Source organism: Podarcis muralis, chromosome 2 (genome assembly GCF_964188315.1).
Source record: "Podarcis muralis chromosome 2, rPodMur119.hap1.1, whole genome shotgun sequence".
Lineage (NCBI taxonomy): Eukaryota > Metazoa > Chordata > Lepidosauria > Squamata > Lacertidae > Podarcis > Podarcis muralis.
In genome coordinates, this window is record NC_135656.1 from 33,704,643 (window position 1) to 33,726,065 (window position 21,423).

Here is a 21,423-nt window from a genome sequence, read left to right on the forward strand (position 1 = left end):
GGACGGATTTTATAGCAGCTATCCCATCTGGCTCTGAGCAGTTCATACACACACAAATTTTTTTTGATATGAAGAGAACAGAGGCTGCCTTATACATTCAAAGGAGTCTTCTCTATTGAGATACCAAAGCTGAATATGTCAGGTACTTTCATTGTATGAAAACATAATTAAAGGATTCATATACACTGGAGCACCATGATCAGGATAGGGACCCACCTAGTATCAAATATAGGTTTAGACCATAGCGATCAGTGAGAGCAAAAGGTGTAGCATATTTATGCTGCAGCTCAGTAACATCTTATGGGCAATTTTGTAACAGAAAACATGCAGGAAACCCTCTTTTGGGAGCCTTGCCCATTTGTCCTTGTCTCTGAGCAAATCTTTTCTGTGTACAGTCATACCTCAGGATGAATACGCTTCAAGTTAAGCATTTTCGGGTTGTGCTCTGTGGCGACCCGGAAGTAACGTAGCACGTTACTTCCGGGTTTCGCCGTGCGCAGACGCTCAAAATGACGTCATGTGCGGAAGCGGCAAAACCAGACGCGCAGTCGCGTGTTATGTTCGCTTCAGGATGTGAACGGGGCTCCGGAATGGATCCCGTTTGCATCCAGAGGTACCACTGTATTGTCAGAGTTGCATGGGTCTTGCAGTGCAAGATGGCGTCCAGCATGCATCTTGAAACAATGAATTGTATGTATAATCAATTCTGTTGTGTTGGCATAGATTTTCATTCTGATGTCATTAAATGCCAGAGATCATCAGAGTTGCAAGGGCCTTATAATTAGTTAAGATAATGCCGGTAGTTATGCTTCATGTTAATTTATATGGATATTTGCATGTACACATCAGTATGTGTTCTCTTGTATTTGCACTGACTTTGGCCTGGAAAGTAGTGAATCCTGTTTAATGTTCATAGCTGCAAAATCACAATTTAAAAAACACACCTGCAAACCACCATTTTGAATTGTGTGGCCCTTGCAACTCTGCCAGTGGTTGTTATTTATGTATTGAGTTAAGGGGACCAGACGAGCATCTGCGCCAAATTTCAGCTTTACCTGATCAGTTTCAATAAAACCACCAAAAAAATGCTTGTGGGCTAGGTGACAAACAGCCCTCATTCCTGACCTTGCCCAAAAATGGCACCATAATGAAGTACACAGAGAAGCAACCACTTTGTAACACGTTGGTAGTCTTGGCTTCAGATAATATTTAACCATTTTTTGTGATAGTTAAATAAGCATCACTTGACTGATCAGTTTACAGTATTTGATGGTTCACTTGACTGGTTGCTGACTCTAGTTTAGGCATGCTTAAGCCTTGAAAGTGCTTTTTGTTTGTTGCCTTTTAATAATTGCAGATTTACAAAAGTTTTGGAAATAGAAGTTCTAGCATAACTGCACAAAGTAACGTGGAGTTGAGGAAGTGTATGCACACATCTTGATACAATTTTGACTAGAGCAGGTGTGAGAGGCATGAATGTCGTAAGGCAGGGGTGCCCAAACTTTTTTCAAAGAGGGCCAGATTTGATGAAGTGAACATGCGTGAGGACCAACCAAAGTTATTAAGCTTTTTTTCTTTTTTTAGGTTTGAAGTTGTTGAGCTATTTTTAGAATTTTACCCCAAAATTGTTGAGCTTTTTTTTGGGGGGGGGGATTTTGGGATTTTACCCAGGACATATACTGCCATGGGGGCAGGATTAAATTGACCAGCCCCCAAAATGGACTTTAGGCATGAAAGGATATTTTTCGCTCCATAAGACACACCTGACCATAAGGCGCACCTAGTTTTTAGAGGAGGAAAGCAAGAAAAAAATATATTCTGAACGAAACAGTAGGTGTATGATTTTTGTGGTTCATGCTGTGGCCACAGACATGTGATTTGACGGTGAGTTTGGGGTAGCCCAGTGCAAAAATCCTGAGAATCCATGTGGATCCATGCTTTGTAGCCACGTTTTTGCACCATTGCGGCCCCATGCAACAGTGGGTGCGTGATTTTTTTGGTGCAGGCTGTAGCCATGGACATGCTATGTGATCTGATGGTGAATTTGGGGTGACCCAATGCAAAAATCCTGAGGATCCATGTGATCTGTGCTTTGTAACCACGTTTTTGTGCCATTGCGACTCCAGGAAACAGTGGGTGCGTGATTTTTTTGGTGCAGGCTGTAGCCATGGACATGCTGTGTGATCTGATGGTGAATTTGGGGTGAATGAGGATCCATGGGCTTTTACCTCTCCCCTCCCAGGCAGCCTCCCTAGCGTCCCTTATCTCTCTCCTGATCCCACCGATCAGCTGCTTCCTTTCAACACTCCCTTCCCTCTTGTTTGCCTTAGTGTCCTTAGCTGAAGCAGTTTTTTGCTCCTCCTTTTCTTCTAATTTCTCTCATTGATTTAGTCTTCCTGTCTCCTCTCCTTGCAAGTTTGCTGTCTTTACCTCCCTTTTCCCAGGCAGTCTCCTTTATTGCTATCTCGCTTCTGATCACTTGGCCTTTGTTTCAACACCCAATTCCCTCTTTCTTTCTTTTTTTTAAAAAAGGCATGATCTGCTTTTTGCCCCTGAGCAATTCAGCTCCAGGGACCACGTATTCACTCCATAAGATGCACAGACATTTCCCCTTACTTTTTAGGAAGAAAAAAGTGTGTCTTAAGGAGCGAAAAATACTGTAACTAATGAGCTAAATGCCCACAACTAACTGGTTTTCTTTGCCCATACCATGATTTTGAGAAACTGATGAGTTGTCACTTGCTTCAACCACATTAGCTTTGAGAAATCTGCTTGATTGCACTTTGCAAGCCCAGGTTGCTCCAAACACTGGATCACTATCTATGTGATTCTGTAATTATTATTCTCTCACCCTCTGAAAGTAGAAGAATGCAGTTCCTTACTTCTTGGTGTAGAACGTAGCATGCAGGCCTGTTAATATGACATTCCCTTCTTTCAGGGCCATTAGTCTTCCATTAACTTGGTAAATTCATTCTGTCAATTGCCTGCTTTTCAAAGACAGCTCAGTCCTATTTTATAGCATTTTTCTTTCAGCCTATTATTTCCAGCCTGAACCCAAAGTTGTAGACAGACAAATGACCTGTTTGAGCTTTTGCTTAATTTGACATAGCTGAGATAGTGGCAGATTTCCTCTCCTCCCTGTTCTGCAAGTAAAACCTCAGGGTCCTTTAGAATCGGCTTCTGAGAGGATGAATTTGATTTCTTGTTTCCTTCTTGATGACACTGTTGAGTTGGGACAACAGAAAGCTCAGGTACCTTAGTGCTCCAGGGTGGGAACTGATCCTTGGATCTACATTGAAGGGAGACTTCAGGAAAATAGAAACTGCTGGCTTTAAAGGATTAGCTTGTCTCTCTTTACAGAAAGATCGATAACACACTGGACCTGAATGTGTTCTTTGTACAGAGATGTCGCTGTACTTCATGATGTGAAATTTTTCTATTCTTTTTAATTGAAGCCTGGATTATGCTGTCACTCATTCTGACTCTGAGCTTTTCTGGAGGAATTGTCTTAAGAAAGGGCTTTTGCAGTCAGTTGTCCCATTCCAAACACCATAACCATGGCCTATACAGAGAACAAATATTTGTCTTGCATTGCTATGCCAAGGGGCATAGTTTGACTTAAGAGGCAATCCAGTCCAAAGAGCTGCAGCTCAGCTGCAGCAGTTGGGAACATATACTGAAAGTTTGCCATGCTAAACCACAGTGTGGCAGCCTTTCAACAAAGATTTGCTGTCCTTAAAAGAATTTGGTGACGTCAAAGTATATCTAGATTAGCCAAAAGAGGGTAATTGTGTATTATAGCAATGAGTCTTATGAAGCAAGTGCTTTAGATGAAATTAACTATTTTGATGGGCTGCACATATTCTATATGTCTGAGATCAGGTTTATTGGGGGGGGGGGGACTTTTTTTTTTTTAAAAGTGTGGGTACTGTCTCCCAGCACTTTAGATTAAAGAATATCCACAGTTCTTCATGGGCATCTCATTTGAGTGACTGGAGGCAAATGAGGACAGGTCTACTCTGGTTTTAATATTTGAGCGCATGAGAGAATTTTGGTACATTCAATAATGTCAAACGGGGCAAGAAGCTGCAGTCACTGAAAATTTTTCTTAGTTGATATTACATTGGTTTGCCAGGTCTTTGAATTTAATGTTCTCTCTGTTAACAACTAATTGTATTCGCCCCTCATGGTTCCTTGGAATTGATCCTTCTTCCATTCCAAAATTAAGTTGCTATTTCACATTATAGTAATAATAAATCTGAAAAGCTTGTGTTATGTGACTTCAAACCTTTCTTATTGAAAAGAAAAGAAGTGACACAATTTTGGCATTAAAAGGGTACTCAGCTGTTAAACCTTCAAGGAATTTGAATTCATGGAAATCAGAATAACTGTTTATATCCCTTTTGCCTTCTTACTTGGGTGTCGTGGCTAAGATGAGATTTGAATTGGAGGCTTACAGCTTATACACTTAAACCAGAGGTTTTCACCCTTTTTGAGTCCATGGCTCCCTTAACCAACTACATTCTTTCTGAGGCACCCTTGTGGGGATCAGGAGCCCAGTTATGTCACCCCTTGCCTGCAGAGTTGGCAGCCTCTCACCCTTTTGCAAACACCCTCCCTTGTGAAGTGTTCCCTCAGCCTCCTCTCCTGTCTCTCCTCTTTGGGAGTCCTCTGAGCAGCCCCAGTCTCTGAGCTGTCCCCCCTGCCCCAAAGAGTTGGTGCCTCCCAGAGGCACCATTCGCCTGTGGAGCTTATAGCCAGGGCTGCTGCAATAATCAGCTGTGCAAGCCTTTGGGAGGCAAGAGGGCATTGGATGGAGGGAAGGAAAGAGGGACAGAGGCCAGTGTTGCCTATGGCACCTCAACCATCATTCAAGGCACCCCAGGGTGCTGTAGCACACTGGTTGAAAACCACTGTCTTAAACTTTTGCAGTACAGTAACTATATAGACAGAGGTGCTTCTTTATTTTACTGGATTTCCATACACCTATGTTTAAAAAAGGGATTTTAAAGCAGCCTACAATTAAATTATATTAGAATAATAAAACAATCATGCAAACAAAATAAAACCTCAAAGCAAAAAATAAATTAGAATAAAAGCAGCAAACTAAATAAAAGAGCTAGCAGTTAAAGACACATTGAGGTAGTGCTGTCTTAACCTCCTTGTGGAATGCTAAAAGATATGGAGCCAAATTCATAGGTATTGTGCCCTCAAAGTGAGGTTGGAGCTGGAGAGTAGGATGAAAAATAGATGAATACTTAAATGGTCCTGATACAGGCAGCCCCTGAGGACTGTGAGAGTGCTGAACTACCAAACAAAATAATTTCTGTCCCAAGGGAGCAGCTGTTCACCAGCCAAATAATGGGATAAGCCTGTGAAGGCTTACTTTTGGGGAGCAGAGTTTATTGAGTTGTCTAAACTTACTGTGTGTGGTAAATACACAGCACCCTCAGTGATGAAGAAAACAGACACCTAAACTTTGTGAGATATGTACTTGACAATGTATGTTAGTAATCATAAAATATTTTTTTTTTGGGGGGGACACAAATTTAGTTTTTTCTACCGAATGCTTATTGTACAAATGTGCATCAATACATCAAATTCAATTCATTTTGCAATTCTAATGGCAGTGGCAGATTTGGATTCCATCCCTGCCAGTGGCATGGTCTAGCTTGGGTTCAGACCAGCGGCACTGACATTGCTGGTGTGTGTTTGAGCAAACAGTGGCCCTGTTGGGGCCACATAAGGGCACCAGTGGGAATATCAATGTCAGTCCAGTGCTCTTGCCACTACAAGTGTGTGGCCCCAACATCACTACTTCTCTGCCTCGCCTCAGCCCTGCCTAGGTAAGTAACAGCAACACAAGGTAGCTGGCTAGTTCCACCTTAGCACATGTACCACTGCTTGTTCAGACAAAAGAACCAGGGAATTATCTCAACCCAAATAAACAATACAGATAAAGCATTGGCCATACTGATATTTGAGATAGGGATGTGTGAAGCTGAGGTACAAAGTTGGAAGACACACACACACAGTCCTAAAAACCTAGAAATAGCAGTTAAATAGCAAAACCAATATCCTTCCCTGTGGTTTCACTACCTATGGGGCAAACTCATATATTCATTGAATTAATTTTTACCTTTAGTCCACTGCTGATGCAAACTTTAGAGAAACATTTTGTCATCTTTTGAGAGCAAATACAACTCTTGCAGAGCAGACTTAGGATATTGTTATTATTCATTAAATTTCCATACTGCCTTTCATCTGAGGATCTCAGAGCGACTTACAATATAAAAACACAAAAATATGTAACATAGAAAGAAACAAAAACACCGCCATGTGTTGCTCTGTACAGTAGAAGCAGTTTGGCACATTTCAGCTATTTTCTTGTAGTCATTTGCTTTTCTTCCCTTCCCCCTCTGTGTTGATGTAATTAGAAGATACAGAATGGAGAAGGTTGGAAGCCAAGGAGGCGCTAAAGTGATTACAAGATACTGCACCATAAATACTCCGGCAATGAAGAATTAAACAGTCACCTTAGAAAATTGGCAGTGTCTGTATTTCTACACACACACACACACACACACACACACACGTAAAAAATGACAATGGAAGCATATTTGCACTATAGATGCAAGCTTGCTTTTTGCTATGACTTCGTTCTATTGGTGCTAGGAACCACATTCCTTTTGTCAAATAGCTTTCTGAAAAACATTCTGGGTCTTTTAAACATAGCAAGGGAGAAACAGGATGCAACTCACTGAGTTTAATAATTTTTGTTAAACTATATCAGGCCTTGATAAAAGCTGGTCTTTTAGTTTATAGCAAAGATGACATAGTTGACAATGACAATTCATGCTTTTATCATAATATTGCACTAATGTGAGCATTCCTTAACTGTGAATGAGCACAGCAGTTCATTATCTTCAAATGATTCAGTTTTTGTCCCCTTCTTTCATTGGAAAGAAAGAAGAAGCTGAGGCCAGGTTGATTAGATTAGCAATCTAATCCTTACAACAAGCTTTTAAAATCAAGGCAGGAGTATGTTTCCCTAGCTCTTGGTACTGGGTTCAATTCCAAAACTTTAATTACTTTTAAATCCTTTATATGCATAGGATACATATTCTAAAGGTTCAGAAATTAATTGGTAGCCCTATTTATACCTATTTCGAAAGTTAACAAAAACATTTGTCACTCTTGAGCCTAAGAATTATAATCATCATAATGCTGAATAGGTGTTTTTAAGTGTGGCTAAGCATGGAATAAGACAATTGTATCATAAACCATGCAGTATGTACAGTGGAATCGAGAAAATTGATTTCTGATGATTTATTTCGCCATTGAGCAAAAATCCCATTTAAAATCCAGCTTGCATCTGAGCCTTCTTGGTGAAGCACATTTACTTTCTCTGTCTTTTTTTTTTTTAAATCATCTTCAATAACTTGCAAATTACAAAATTGACATGCTATTTTCTTAGATATCAGCATCATAACAGCTATCATAGCTCTTAATTTTTATAATTTAAGCCTTCCAAAGGTTTTTGGAGAGTGCTGCCCAAGCGGATGGAATCTTCTGTTTCCTGTGATTTGTATCATAAAACTGTGAAGGATAAAGCTTAGATTTTAGCTCAAGAGCCATCTGGTGCTTTTGCTGAAGATCAGAATTCATATGAGAGGGAGAAGCATGTCAACTGTCAAACTGCAAAGACAAGACAGATGGCATGCAAGGTTCAGGAAGGAGTGTTCAAGGGAGTGTTGGCCATCAGATCAAGAGGGGACTTGGGCCCCTTTTCTGCTCTTGATATTTGCAGTTGATTGGTTGTAATATCAATGTGTGCGATGCCGTTGCAGTGTTCACAGCTTCTGTAATGGGGGCATAAGGACAGTAGTTGCTGGGGGTTTTGTCATAAAATTACTCCACCAGCTATTGCTAATGGCCTTACAGGCTGAAAACAGATAGACTAAACCAACAGTGATGACTAGTTTTTGGAGCAGTAAATACAGTAAATAGAAGCGCTATACTTGAAATTGTTTTTAAGGTGATTGAAACACTTTTATTGTGATTTGAAGCACGTTAGTACCTCCTTAAATGACCTAGTGCTTACCAGCAACTAACTCCAGAGCTTGTTACTTAGGCCGTTAGCTACCTTGTGAACTCTGGGTCAGTTTGCAGAATGGGCAGTTTAAAAAAATCTAAGGTGCTTGCCTCTGTCAGCAACATAACTTTGCTTACTGGCTTTATTATTGCTTACACATCTACCAAGGATCTTATTCAACCTTCAAAGCTATCACAACATTTTAATGTCCTTTGTTGAAGAGATCTTCAGCAGAGCTGTTATTTATCCTCTATTGAAGGACATTCTGTTTTTCTGCTCCTTAAAGTACACGGTTGGCTTTTACTGCCCCACACCTCGCAGCTGTAGGCCAGGCAGTAGCCTTGCCAGTGCAGGCAGTAGTATTTCTCCAACCCCCACACAATTAAATGACATTGGAAAATGTGAGACTCTATACTGCTCTCGTATGGGAAAAGGGCTGTTTAAAAATAACCACATTTCATTGGTAAGAGTAGGTAGGGTTGGTGGATAAATTTGATTCAGTTTGTATTTAAAGGTAACTTAGCAAATCTGCATTCTCTGAAAGCATATGTGGAACTAAAACACAGCCTTCACTCAAAATTTGTACCTCTCTGAATTTTGCAATGCAATTCTGCAGCCAAATAAGGTGGACAGAAAGCATATACTAAGATAAGTGTGCATATAAATGCATGTATTAGTGAAAATAACATACAAAAATACAGCATATTAGGGCAAATTGCATACAGAAATGTGTTAATAGAAATTCACACTAAAAGACTGCTGATTTTTCATAAGATTTTTTAAAAATAAAAACAAATCACAAATTGCTGCAGAAGTATTGAGAACTGAATTTTAGATTGGACGAATGAGTAAGCTACATACTCGTAATATAACCCTTTAAACATTTTATGTATGGAATTCTATTACTAACTGCCTAGTCTTGGTGTTTGCAGCAAGATGGTTCAGCTGAGCCCAAGATATTATATTGTTATCTAATAAAAGAATGTAATTTAAAATATTGATGGCAACAGATGCAGAAGGTGAGATTCTGAATTCTGGTACAGGCGCGTAAACGAATGTTGACTTTGGGAGGTAATAACAGACCTTAGTACGTCAACACTTTCCCAGCTCTGTAAGCTGGCCTGCTGCTCATTCTCTCACTAGCCTGGAGGCAATTTAGGGAGATAAACTGTGTTTCTTCCTCCTCCTCTGCCTCCCGGATCACCTAGCTACTAACTCTGATTGGAAACAAAATATTCAGTAAAAGATACAAAACAGTTGCCATCTCACTCTATTGTGTGCTGGGTTGGTCTAGTTCCATATGCAAGGAAACTGGCTTCTTCATTTAGTGCAGAACTTCTGGTTGGTTACTTCAGTGGCCTTTGATCAATGTTTGTCATTCCAGAACAAGGGTGAGAAACTGGATCCTGCTTGGTGGGCAGGATTCAAAATGGCCTACGTTCTGCAGGCCACTTAGAGTGGGGAAGGGGCTTCCATTACCTGGTGTCAGGTGATGTGACTTTGAATCCATGGCATGCACAAGAAGAATTAGGAGTGCACTCTGCATGCACTCCAGATTATGAGTTTCTTCTTTTGCAGCCTTAGCTTACATTCAAGCTACAGCTAGAAAGATTTAGGAGTTCATTTTAGAATTCATTCCTGGGTCTTCCTTTTGAACTGGCCTGCTGGTTTACCTGTGCCTTGACATATGATTTCATGTGAAGGGTGTGTGGGTATGCTTTGGGCCAAACCAATGTCATGGGTCAAATAGGAGGCCCTGGTAGGCCCATGGGTTAGAAGTTCCCCACTCCTGCTCAAGAGAAAGAGAGCAATGAATAGAGCTTATAGGAGTTTTCCTGTAGATAAGAATAATTGCCTTGCTTGATCTTGGTTTAAAAATATTCTCCTTGCTAACAGCAAAGGATGTAATAAATGGATATGCAGCTCATGATTGAAAAGCAGACATAATTTCTTATCTTGTTCAGTTTGATATGAACCTTTCTTCTGAATCGATTGTTGTCAGTTGTAAACCACCAGGGTTAAGTAATGTGCTCCAATTTGAAGATTTGCCTGTTTGTTCCGCCTCAGGTTAATTTGCTAAAGCTTAGCAGGCAGGGTGATAAATGCCTTAGGTATTTCTAAAATAGGTAGCTTGGGATGTAAGCTGCCAATTCCAGAACTCTTGAAGTGCCAACTAGGATTCTGTGAGTTTAGCTACAGCTTTATAGCTTGAAAGGTTTGATGTTTAATATTTATTGAGCTAGTGCAGACAAAATATATTCTTTTTCTGAAGAAAAGTGAAGTTAAAACCTTAAGTCATGTCAGGAACCCAACCATGAACAGGATCCTTGACTTTTGACTCCACCTCAATATTCTTGAACCCTTTCAGATCTTGGACCCATCTTTGACTACTACTTGGAGATAAACTTTTATTTTTAATTATATATTGCTGTCTTCCTCTTTTTCTAAGATGCTCAGTTGCGTCTTAAGAATTCAGAAGGGAGTACAGAAGATGAGAAAACCCACTTCTTTTGAAATTCCCTCTTCCATGTAAATTGTAAAAGTGCAGGCGAGCTGCCCTTATCTGCATCTGGCCACCCTTTCTCTGCTTTCTCTCTTTTACAGCCCAGTCCTAACCACGTCAACTCAGAAGTCCTATTGAATTCAGTGGGGCTTACTCCTAGGTAAGTAGGGTTAGGATTGCAGTCTAAATCATTAGACACAAGATGCTGGTTATGTCATTGCTGCAACCCACCTTAAATAGGAGTGTGGCCTACTTCTGTCCATGAGTATAATGCACATCCTGTAAATTATTATTTCTTTTCACAATCAGAGTTGCTGTATGAGCGCCGCAACCCCATAGTCGCCTTTGACTGGACTTAACTGTCCAGGGGTCCTTTGCCTTTTTATAAGGGCTCGTCCACACTTATTTTTTATTTAGTTTTTATTGTCCATACTTCTGCTTGTCCTGTGCCTATGAAGCACAGATCCAAGTGGTTTTCTGCCCTTGCAGTTTCGCCTTTTCCCTGCTGCTTTCCCCTGGAGAACCTATTCTTTAGTGCTATATCGGAGCAAACATCAATCCAGAGAAAACCTGATTGAAATTTGCTCTGATGCCACAGTAAACGGTGGGTTTTCCAGGGAGAAAGCATCAGGACAATTGAAAGTGTGGATGAACCCTAGGTTTTCATACACTAATGATTTGCTTTTTAACACAAGAGATAATTAAAGTTCATTTGTTTTTCATTTCCCTGATAGCAGGATGCCAAAGTCCTAGCTTTTAGAATATTTCTGTTTCTGAAATAAAAATTATGCTGGTCTTCCTATTTGTGAACTATTCGCAATGTATTTTATTGCAAAACTAACAATCATTCTTTAGGAAATGGTTTTAATTGTTACCTGTGGTTCATTCGTCAATCTCCCTGCATGTGAGAACTTTATTTTGGGACTGTATTTTTTGCTGGTTTATGACAGACATAGCTCCACTGTGCCTGCTAATGGCAGTTACTGACATGAACCCCTTTTGAAAAAAAATGTTTAAACATTTCTATGAAAGTGCATTCTACCTCCTCTCTGATTATCCTTTTATTGAGGACTGGAGAGTTAGAGAAGCAAATTCATCACACACTTCATGCCTTTTGGCTCAATTTGAGACTCATTAGGAGCAAAATATATATTTTCTTAATCAAAAGGATTGGGAAAAAGATCCATAGTTCAGGTACAATGATTTGTGTGTTATTTCTCTGTGATAATCAACTGAGTGAAGGAGAGGGTGTATTTGAAGATGTACTCTGAAGCTGATCAGTGGGACAGGATATGGTGGTGATTGTTTGAGAATTTATAACCATGTGCAAGTAAGATTACAAAACTGTCTCAGAAGGGTTTACTTTAAAACCCTTCTGACATCTACCCCCATAGCAACTGATCAGGCTGCAGTTTTCTTTGAGTTTGCTGCCGCAAATATGTCTGTAAACTAGGCTTTCCAGACAGGCCTTTGCACCCTAAAGCAACAATTGATCTGAGGCAATTACAGGATTCAAACCCTGTCACCTCGTCCATTGGGGATTCTCCGTCCTTCCTTCTGCTGGGCCAAGGTGCTGTTTTTGCCAGTTGGTTCTGGTGTGTTCTAATTTGCAGAGAACACCTGTTCCTTAATTATCCACATCCCTTGTCTGTCTCTTTGTTTCAGCTCTTTTTGATGTATGAGCTAATCATCTCTTTTTGAAGGGGGTTGTGTTAATTGTTTGACTGTGTGTTCCTAAGGAAGAAGGGCTGGGAACTGAATAATAACTTCCAGATTTAAAAGATGGCTGCTCTCCTTTTGGTACTGATGCAACTTTTCGATCTACTTGCTGTGGTCATGTGTTTTGGAGTGCACCAAATAATCATTGTTAATAAAACAGTGAGAAAGGGAAGCATATGAGAATCTTAACTGCAGTTGAGCATATTGTGCTAGTATTGCTTCTAGGTTGCCTCTAAACCAGGTATGAATGGGAGGGGACAACCAAAGTGCTTCTGCTGCGACAACCAAAGTGTTAACTTCAGTCTCCATGTCTGTTTGTCACTGTTTGGGATGCTAGATCAGGTTTGACATTGAATTGCTGCTGGGCAGTAGTGAACAGCATTGTGGGGCTGTACCACTTTCCTGACCTCCTTCCTGCTTCATAGGGGTAGGAGGAGGCAGTGATGAGGTCAGTGCAGTACTAGCATGCAAGTAGAGCCAATCCTGTGAGCCAGCTGGTGCCGACCTTATCACCCCCTCATCCTCATCCCTCCCCCCCCCATCTCTCCATACTGTTATGCCGTGACTTGGCCAGAGGGAAGTCAGGTGAATAACACATACATACTGTGCCATCAGCTACTGCAGCTAGGTAAAACAAATTAAAACAGAAATACAGCCCATTAAATGTATGCTTTCTTCCCATAACACTTTCCACTTTAATTCTAATTGTGCAAACATAGTTACGGAAGTTTTCACTTATTCTTTATATTTAGAACTTTGATACAGGGGACAGAAAAGAAAACATAAACTGAATAGATCAATGTTTATTAGTAATCTTTTCCCCACCCTCTTCCCTTGCCAACAAAAATAATCCCTCTGGGATAGGATTCCATTTCACTTAGCTCAGTCCACGCTCACCCACATTTCAAACCTCTTGACATTCTTTGAGTGTTCTTTAAAGCCCTCTTCTCATTATTATATAGCTTAGTTAATTAGAGACTTTTGGTGGAGTAGTACTTCATTCCCCAGTGATAGCAAATCAGCATAAAGAGGTCACAGCTCCTTCGCATGCTGTGCATTTTCTCTGATCCTGTTGTAATGCCTGGGAGGTGAAGGAAAGTTGCATAGATGAAATGTTATTCTTGGCTGCTAATTCTGCATTTTGTGAAGGGCAGGTTTTCAAAAGACAGCTTCAGGATGCTTATCAGAGCCTGTTCACATCCTCACATTGCTTTTAGACCAGTGGTTTTCAGCCACTGGTCCCATTGCCTCCCACTGGGATCTGCAGAAAGAGGGCTGGCGTAGAGGAGGAGCTATTTTCTGAAGCAGCAAATGGAGAACTTTACTGTCAGCAGGAGGTCATAGCTGTCTGGTTGGTTGTTTTAATTAGCAGGCTACTTTCTTGCATAAATGTGCCCTCAGTGGCTCACAACACAATAAGAGTAATACATCTCAAAACATCATTGATTGAGTTTACTTAAATGCCGCTTTTCCGCAATGAGCTGTGCCTAAAGCGGCTTACAGCAAACGTTCAAACATCGAAATACAGAGCATTGGAAATACAAATATACAAAATACAAAACATGCCAGTAAATTTAAAAATGATAAAAATCAACTATTTGGCAAACACAGAACAAGTTCAACAGTAATTATCTAGGCTTAAATATGTAAATTCAAAGAAAAACAAGAGTTAACAATAAAGTTTTTGGTACTGGTCTTGCTGCACTCCAAGGAGCCCGACTTAAATACAATTCAGAGGAGAGGGGTAGATGACATACAGCTGGTTCCCATATCTCTCCTCCAGGGGAGACTGACAGCATCGAAAGGCAAATGTCAGAGAGGGTGATGATGGTAAGTCTCTTCCTCAGCATCTTGCACATGTCAGCTGCTGATGCAGGTCTTATTGCCCTTCAAAAGCCCTCAGTATCATGGCTTAAATACAGTACAGAGGGGAAGGGTCCTCTCACCAGACCGGGTGGCATTACGATATAAATAATGTAAAATAATAGTAAATATTGCATTCCAAACAACCCACTCTTTTCACTGTCACTTTTATAACATGTTTAAGTTGATACAAAATTATCAGTCACTTTGTATCAATGGTATCAGTTGATACTGTTGAAATACACAAACCAGTCAGAGGAAACGTTCTAGTGCAGCCACATAAGAAATTATATAACTGGTGCGTCAAAACAGAAATGCTTATAAGCTTGTTTTCCTTAAGAACTATTTTAGCAAACCTTAAGTCTTAATTCATAAAACGTCTGTGTTATTTGAAAACCACCCCATGTCTAAGCTAAGTTTCATGCTACTTGCAGGTGTTCTCAAGGAGACACAAGGGAATCTGTAGGTTGATTGGTAAAAGGAAGCCTTATAGAAAAATAGTTTTGCCTGGTGGCACTGAGAGTTTAACAGGAAGGGTGGATAAGCAGAGGGTTATACATGCTGACTTGGCTGGAACTCCCAGCACAGGACCCAGGGAAGCTGGGGTGCCATTACAGAGACATACTGCTAATTCTTTATTTTATTTTTAAGGATTCTCAATCAAGGCAGGAGTATTAAATTAGATGTTATGATGTCATTGTTCTTCTTAGCTTTGTGAACTATCCTGCAATCAGAATATGCAAAAATTTGCATATAGAAGAACATATAATTGGATAAATCAGTGAAATAGTGAAACATTTGCTATTATGATCAACTATGACTCTGAAGAAAAATGAGATTAAAATTTGATAAAACTTAAATGTGCAGAAGGAACTGAATTAAGTCATTGGGCTTAATGAACTGGTTAATTATTGATTTCATGCAAATGATTGTTATTTCATTTGTAATATGAAGCTCAATTTTTAACGAATTAGCTGATTTATTATAATGAAGAATCCCGTTAATGAATTAGTGGATTAAAATAATTAGGAAACTGAATAATAATTGTTTTACTGTTGATGGACTTGATGCTCTAATTTGAAAGGCGAAAATATCTTAACTAAATCAAGAAAATGAAGACAAACAAAATATTCATCCAAGAGATGCATTAGAATTACAGGTGTGAGATTTTTAGATAAATCAGGAACATATGGAAGCAGTCCCAGAGAGAGAAAAGGACGCACGAGAGATTAGAAAAAATATTTTTTATAGTTTGAATCCCTACGGAAGATATAATTTTCCTCAGATGTTATCCCAGATATAAAAATATATATTTTAGAATGTCTATGAAATGACTCTCATAAACCTTTCTTTGGAAAGCGTATTACAGAAATAGATGTTTTTCAAGAAGGTGACTTGATTATATGATGTGTATGTGTTATATATTAATTAAAAGATATTGAAATTTAAAACCTGAAAGTTGGATTCTGTCATTCTGTGGCATACTGTACCATACCCTGGTGTTGCTGTTTTTTTGTTTTGTTTTGTTTTGTTTTGTTTTTGCAAGTGCTTAAAAATTAAGAAGAATAAAAGGTAAAGGTAAAGGTACCCCTGCCCGTACGGGCCAGTCTTGACAGACTCTAGGGTTGTGCGCTCATCTCACTCTAGAGGCCGGGAGCCGGCGCCGTCCGCAGACACTTCCGGGTCACATGGCCAGTGTGACATCACTGCTCTGGCGAGCCTGCACCAGCGCAGCACACGGAACGCCGTTTACCTTCCCGCTATAAAGTGGTACCTATTTATCTACTTGCACTTTTAAGGGTGCTTTCGAACTGCTAGGTGGGCAGGAGCTGGGACCGAAAGATGGGAGCTCACCCCACCGCGGGGATTCGAACCGCCGACCATACAATCGGCAAGTCCTAGGCACTGCGGTTTTGCCCACAGCGCCACCCGCGTCCCTTAAGAAGAATAGTAATAGTAATAAAAGGGAAAACTATCAGATATTCATAAAGTAGTTTAAAGATGGAACCATTAAATATTTTAACATTTTACTTTGGACCACATTTTTCATATTCTCCCATGGACAACATACTTGCTTCAAGAAAGCATAACTCATCAAATTAATATTGGTGGAATAATGTTGCAGGCAGTTTCAAATCATACCACTGACAAAATCTAGCCCAGTAGATTGAAGTCTATTATATTATGTGTATATAACTGTCAGAAGTGCAGAACAATGTAAATTCAATGGTCCAAATGGCTTTCTCCCCCAGAACTTTAAAAATTAGTAACTTTACTTATACAAAATATTTTGAATTTTGATAATAAGTGGATGTTTGTTGTAAGAACATAAGGGGTATTTTATGGACAGGAAAATTTGCATATATAAAAATGTTATCCCCAAATTTCATTTCATTAAGCAGTCAGCACTACTGACTGATGGACTGTGATTAATAAAAGCATCTCATATGGCAAATAATGAGTTTCTCACAAAATAAATGGAGAGCTAAGATTTTGAAATATTGAACTGTATTACAAAGCTGCGGTATTGTTGCACCGTTGGGAACTTTTGAGAGCTTTGAAGAATATTTATGGCTTTCATTGGAATGAGACTAAACAGGCTCCCTGACTACCAGCTTTATATATGAATTAATAAAGAACTGACATGTAGAATCAGGATTGCAGCTAATGTTAACTTGCCCTTTAACTGTTGGATAAATTCTGCCTCTTTCTTAGTCTCTTTATCTTGCCATTATAGGTGATTACAATAATACTAACTTTACTGGTTTTGGTATTTTATTTATAAATTTTGAATGAACAAGATAAGAAAAAAACATTGCTTGTCTAGACAGTAGAAATAAATGGAAATTGGGTCTAAAATTAATCTTCCAATATTTTATCAATATTTACAAATTAGACATTTTAAAGAAAGGTTGACATTTAATAGTGCTCTAACTATTTGAGTTATTAGACTATCAGTGTAATGGATCTATAGGACTTTTCCCAGCAGTTTTATTATGTGCTTTTAACAAACTGCTTTACAGAATCAGCTTTACTGTTCCTTAAAAAAATATGGGAACAGAACATTGATATAATTACACAAAATAAATTGCAATATCTATTAAGACAAAGTATGTCTCAATTTGTAACCTTTAATATAAAAAATTGTCCTTGACACCCATAAAATTGAAGAGAATCTATATTAGTAATGTGAAATATTGAAAATCTGGCAGTTTGAGGGCTGACATGATGCCCTTTTGTTTGTCACACTGAATAATTAAAATGGTCTGGATAAATCTTATCAGTGAAGAGACATGTGTTAAGGGGATCTGAAATGGGGTCTCCAGCTGTTTTTTTAAAATAAAAGTTCAGTAACAGGTGAGGGGAGACTAAAATCTTACTGGGACACCTTTCTGAATGAGAAATCATTGCCTTCTCCTCCCCTCCCTAGTTGATTATTTGCCTCAGGGGGCACCACGTACTAGTATCATAGGGCAAAGTCTAGCTTGGGGTGATTTTTTGTTGTGGCCAATGTTCCCGTTCAATATTGTGGTCATGATTGGATACAGCCTCTCTATCCCCCAACCCAGGGACCTGGTAGCCACGACAACTTTTTTTCAGTAACATAACAACAACTATAATGGTAGAGAATCTGATAGCATTCAATATACTGGCTCGTCTGTTGGGTTATTTGAAGAGAGTCCACAAGAAGAGGAAGTTGAAGTGATGTAAAGCATAGTTGTGTTGGCAAAAATGGGGATGTGAAGAGATGGAAAACAAAAGTGTGTCATGTTCGACTTAACAAGTTTGGTCTCTGTTACAAATTGAAGAATGAACAATCATTTAGAAGTGGGAATCTTCTGTTCACTTTTGATACCTATAGAGGGGTTAACCAGGAATAATTTTGGAAGTTTTAGCACCTTCCCTAAATTTATACTGATTTGCTCATCATTTTTTGTTAATTATATGCTAATCCCCCCCAATGATGTATTCTTTGTATGGGGTGTTTAATATTGACATTACAGTATCTTTTATTAAAATCTAGAGAGTACTACTGCTAAATAGGTTAGCAAGAACAAGTATGCAAGCCTAGACAGAGTATGGGCAAAGAATGGAAAATAAATATTTTGTAGAGCTACGTAGCAGTCATAGCAAATATTTCTGAACCACAATTTCACAAGTGTTTTAATTCTGCCCTAGTCAGATGTCAGTCAAATGGTTTGACTGTGAAAAAGGTTTGTTTTCATTTTAAAACAAAAGAATCATTATCAGTAATAGAGACAATTTATGTGAGTTGTACATAGTGAGTTTGCTTTTAACTCCATGATTTTCTTGACTTTTTGTTTGTTCCTTATTTCAGGCAGCATTTACCATCCTCTTGGGCCCATTCACCTTTTTTAATGTGCAGAAAACAAAGTATCTTCAGATCCTGACATCACTCATGAGGTGGATAGGTAAGTCCATGAACTGCTGTTCTGCACACACATTACAAATCATGATATCATTGTGAGTTCCTCCTCTGATCTTACAATAGTCATGTCATTAGACTGCTTTCAATGAGTAGTTTTTCATGCAAGTGAGATGGTAGCTGATAGGCAAGACTGCCAACAGTGCAAAAATGGCGGCATTGCTAGCCTTTGTATCTCCCTTGGCCAGGCTGCAATTGTTAGTTTGTATGTCATGAACCTCTCTGATTCTTAGCCAGGAGACTAGGGTTTGTTGCTGCAATTGCTAGACATCTTGGAGACCTAGAGAGAATAATAAACTCCATGAGTAAAGAGGGAACCGCAGTATAGAAAGATAGATGCATTTTATTTAAAGGTGTAATTGAATTTGAAGCTACATTTGTATGTGTTTATGCGCCTCACATGGCCGAAAGCAGTTTTTCATGAATCTAATTAAGGTTTGGGATACATTTGTTGCAGGCAGCATACATATAGGAAGAAGACTTTAATGAGGTATTGAGCCCAAGATTAGACAGATCAACAAACACAGGACATGCTAATAATATCCCAGTTATCTTTTAAAAATGGTTGGCTGGGTATTTGGTGATATTATCACCCTAACAAAAGGGACTGCACTTATTATTCTAGTGTTCATAGGTCTTTTTATTACACTTTTGTAACATCATTTTTCAAGTCTGTTGTAAAAGCAGAAATAGATACGATGTTTAATCCTGATCATGCACCATTAACTCTTTATTGGGAATTTAAAGAGAGATCATCACCTATTTGGCAGCTCCATTACCTTTTTAAAGAGAATTTCTGTGCGCTGCTCTGGTTTGCCAGAAGCGGCTTAGTCATGCTGGCCACATGACCCGGAAGCTGGACGTTGGCTCCCTCCGCCAATAAAACAAGATGAGTGCCGCAACCCCAGAGTCGGCCATGACTGGACCTAATGGTCAGGGGTCCCTTTACCTTTACCTTTAGTCTTCACTGCAGAGTAGGTGGCTGGAGTGGTGGTGAGATTCTAATCCAATTGTTATGGATGGATCAAGTCCCCCCAATGTCCGTATTCATGAAACAAAAATGGTATGAGTAAGCAAGAACAGCATTTGTTTTACAAACAAGAGATTCATTTTGTATCCAGTGGTGCTCACTTTACATAGAAAGGCAATCAAAGAGAAATGCAAAAAGCAAGAGCGCTCAGTGAACAAGTACTGAAGAGTCTTCAGCTCTGTGTATCCTCAGAACAGACGAATGATTGTGATATAAGTTAAAGCTACCCACATGGGGCTGTGTCTGAAGCAGTTTTGACTCCTTCCATATCTGCTATAGTGGCTGTGCCATATAGTTCTCATATCAATAGATGAGGTAGAAGCCTTCAAAGTGGGTTGTCTGATCAGGCACGCCAATCAATCACACGGTTTTGTTCATGAGTAGGCAAACTAGGGGCCGGATCCGGCCCAATCACCTTCTAAATCTGACCCATGGACGGTCGAGGAATCAGCATGTTTTTACATGAGCAGAATGTGTGCTTTTATTTAAAATGCATCTCTAGGTTATTTGTGGGGCGTAGGAACTCGTTCATATTTTTTTTCAAAATATAGTCTGAAGGACAGTGGACTGGCCCCCTGCTGAAAAAGTTTGCTGACCCCTGGTTTTGTTGCTTAGAGATCCATGGGAGGGACCTCTTTGCCATAGCTGTATTCGGGTTTAGGATTGGCTGAGTGATGCAGAAAGCTGATTGGCCAGAGAACAGGAGATTGACAGAAATGCCTCTAAGTCCAAGGAGGCATAAAATGTGTGGCGAACAGGAAAGTGTGTGTGGATTTGAGATTTGGGGGAGGAAATGTTTTAAAACTCCTTGACATACTCAGTGGGAGGGCTGTGCCCCAGTAGCCCTAATGAACCAGCCTTCACTGTCCTTATCACACCATTTTTACCCTGGCCATATAAAATCTTTGTAGGCTCTGGCTTCCTTGCTGGAAATGGTGATCTCATTAAGTGGTATTAGGAATGAAAACATAATTCCTTCTCAGGTCACTGATCCAGGGCTGATCATTCAACTTTCACTCTGTGTAGTGTGTAAATATATCATGCTGCTCTCATCCTGTCTCTTTGAAAACCTGACAACTGCCTTTCCTGAAGTTGTAAGATAATGAAACCTTAGTACACAAGCCAGGCTTTGCCTCTGAGTGCTTGGTGAAGATGAGAAAGGTGAGAACAGTTTGGGCACAATGTAGGGAGAAACCTGTTCATTAGTTTAATTCCTGTTCAGGGCCAGTGGAAGATAAGCTGCCCCCAGGTAAAATTTAATGACTATGGCAATGCCTTACTGACTATTCAGTGCATATGATTTTCACTGAATTTTTTGCGAGAGAAGAAGGAAACTAAGAGCTTAGTGATCTTATTGAAAAGTCAGAGCTGTTGTCATCCAGGGCAGTATCTGTTTATGGAGGGCAGCAGTGGGTTCAGATTCTTACCAGCACCTAATATCTTCCTGTTATTGTCTGAGCACACACCAGCTTTGCGAATTCCATGCTCATTGGAGCAAATGGCGATCTTATTAAGTGGTATTATGAGTTTGAAGAGCAATCCTTTCTCAGCTTGGAAACAGAGTTAGTTGCTGTTAACAACTCTCACATTGGCCTTAACTGAAGCAAATGAACTCGCCTCCCCACCCCTGTTTTGCAGACTCCATCCACTTGGACTCAAGAGCACAGATAGCATTTCCTGGCTCATTACAAGGCAGTGGTGCCAAAGGTGTTTCTGGAAGCACCCTTGAGCTTTCATGCCAAACTCTTTGTGTTAGGCAGACAGAT

The 21,423-nt window shown here is 39.6% G+C and overlaps 1 protein-coding gene across 2 annotated transcripts in view; it reads left to right on the plus strand.

The window, feature by feature from the left end:
- Window positions 1–21,423, plus strand: part of SLC38A12 (solute carrier family 38 member 12) — a 77,683-nt gene that overhangs the window by 30,091 nt on the left and 26,169 nt on the right. For both annotated transcript variants that reach the window (XM_028716804.2, XM_028716803.2), the window contains exon 9: window positions 18,520–18,613. In XM_028716804.2, coding sequence (XP_028572637.2) covers window positions 18,520–18,613 — 94 coding nt within the window. The remainder of the gene's footprint in view (window positions 1–18,519; window positions 18,614–21,423) is intronic.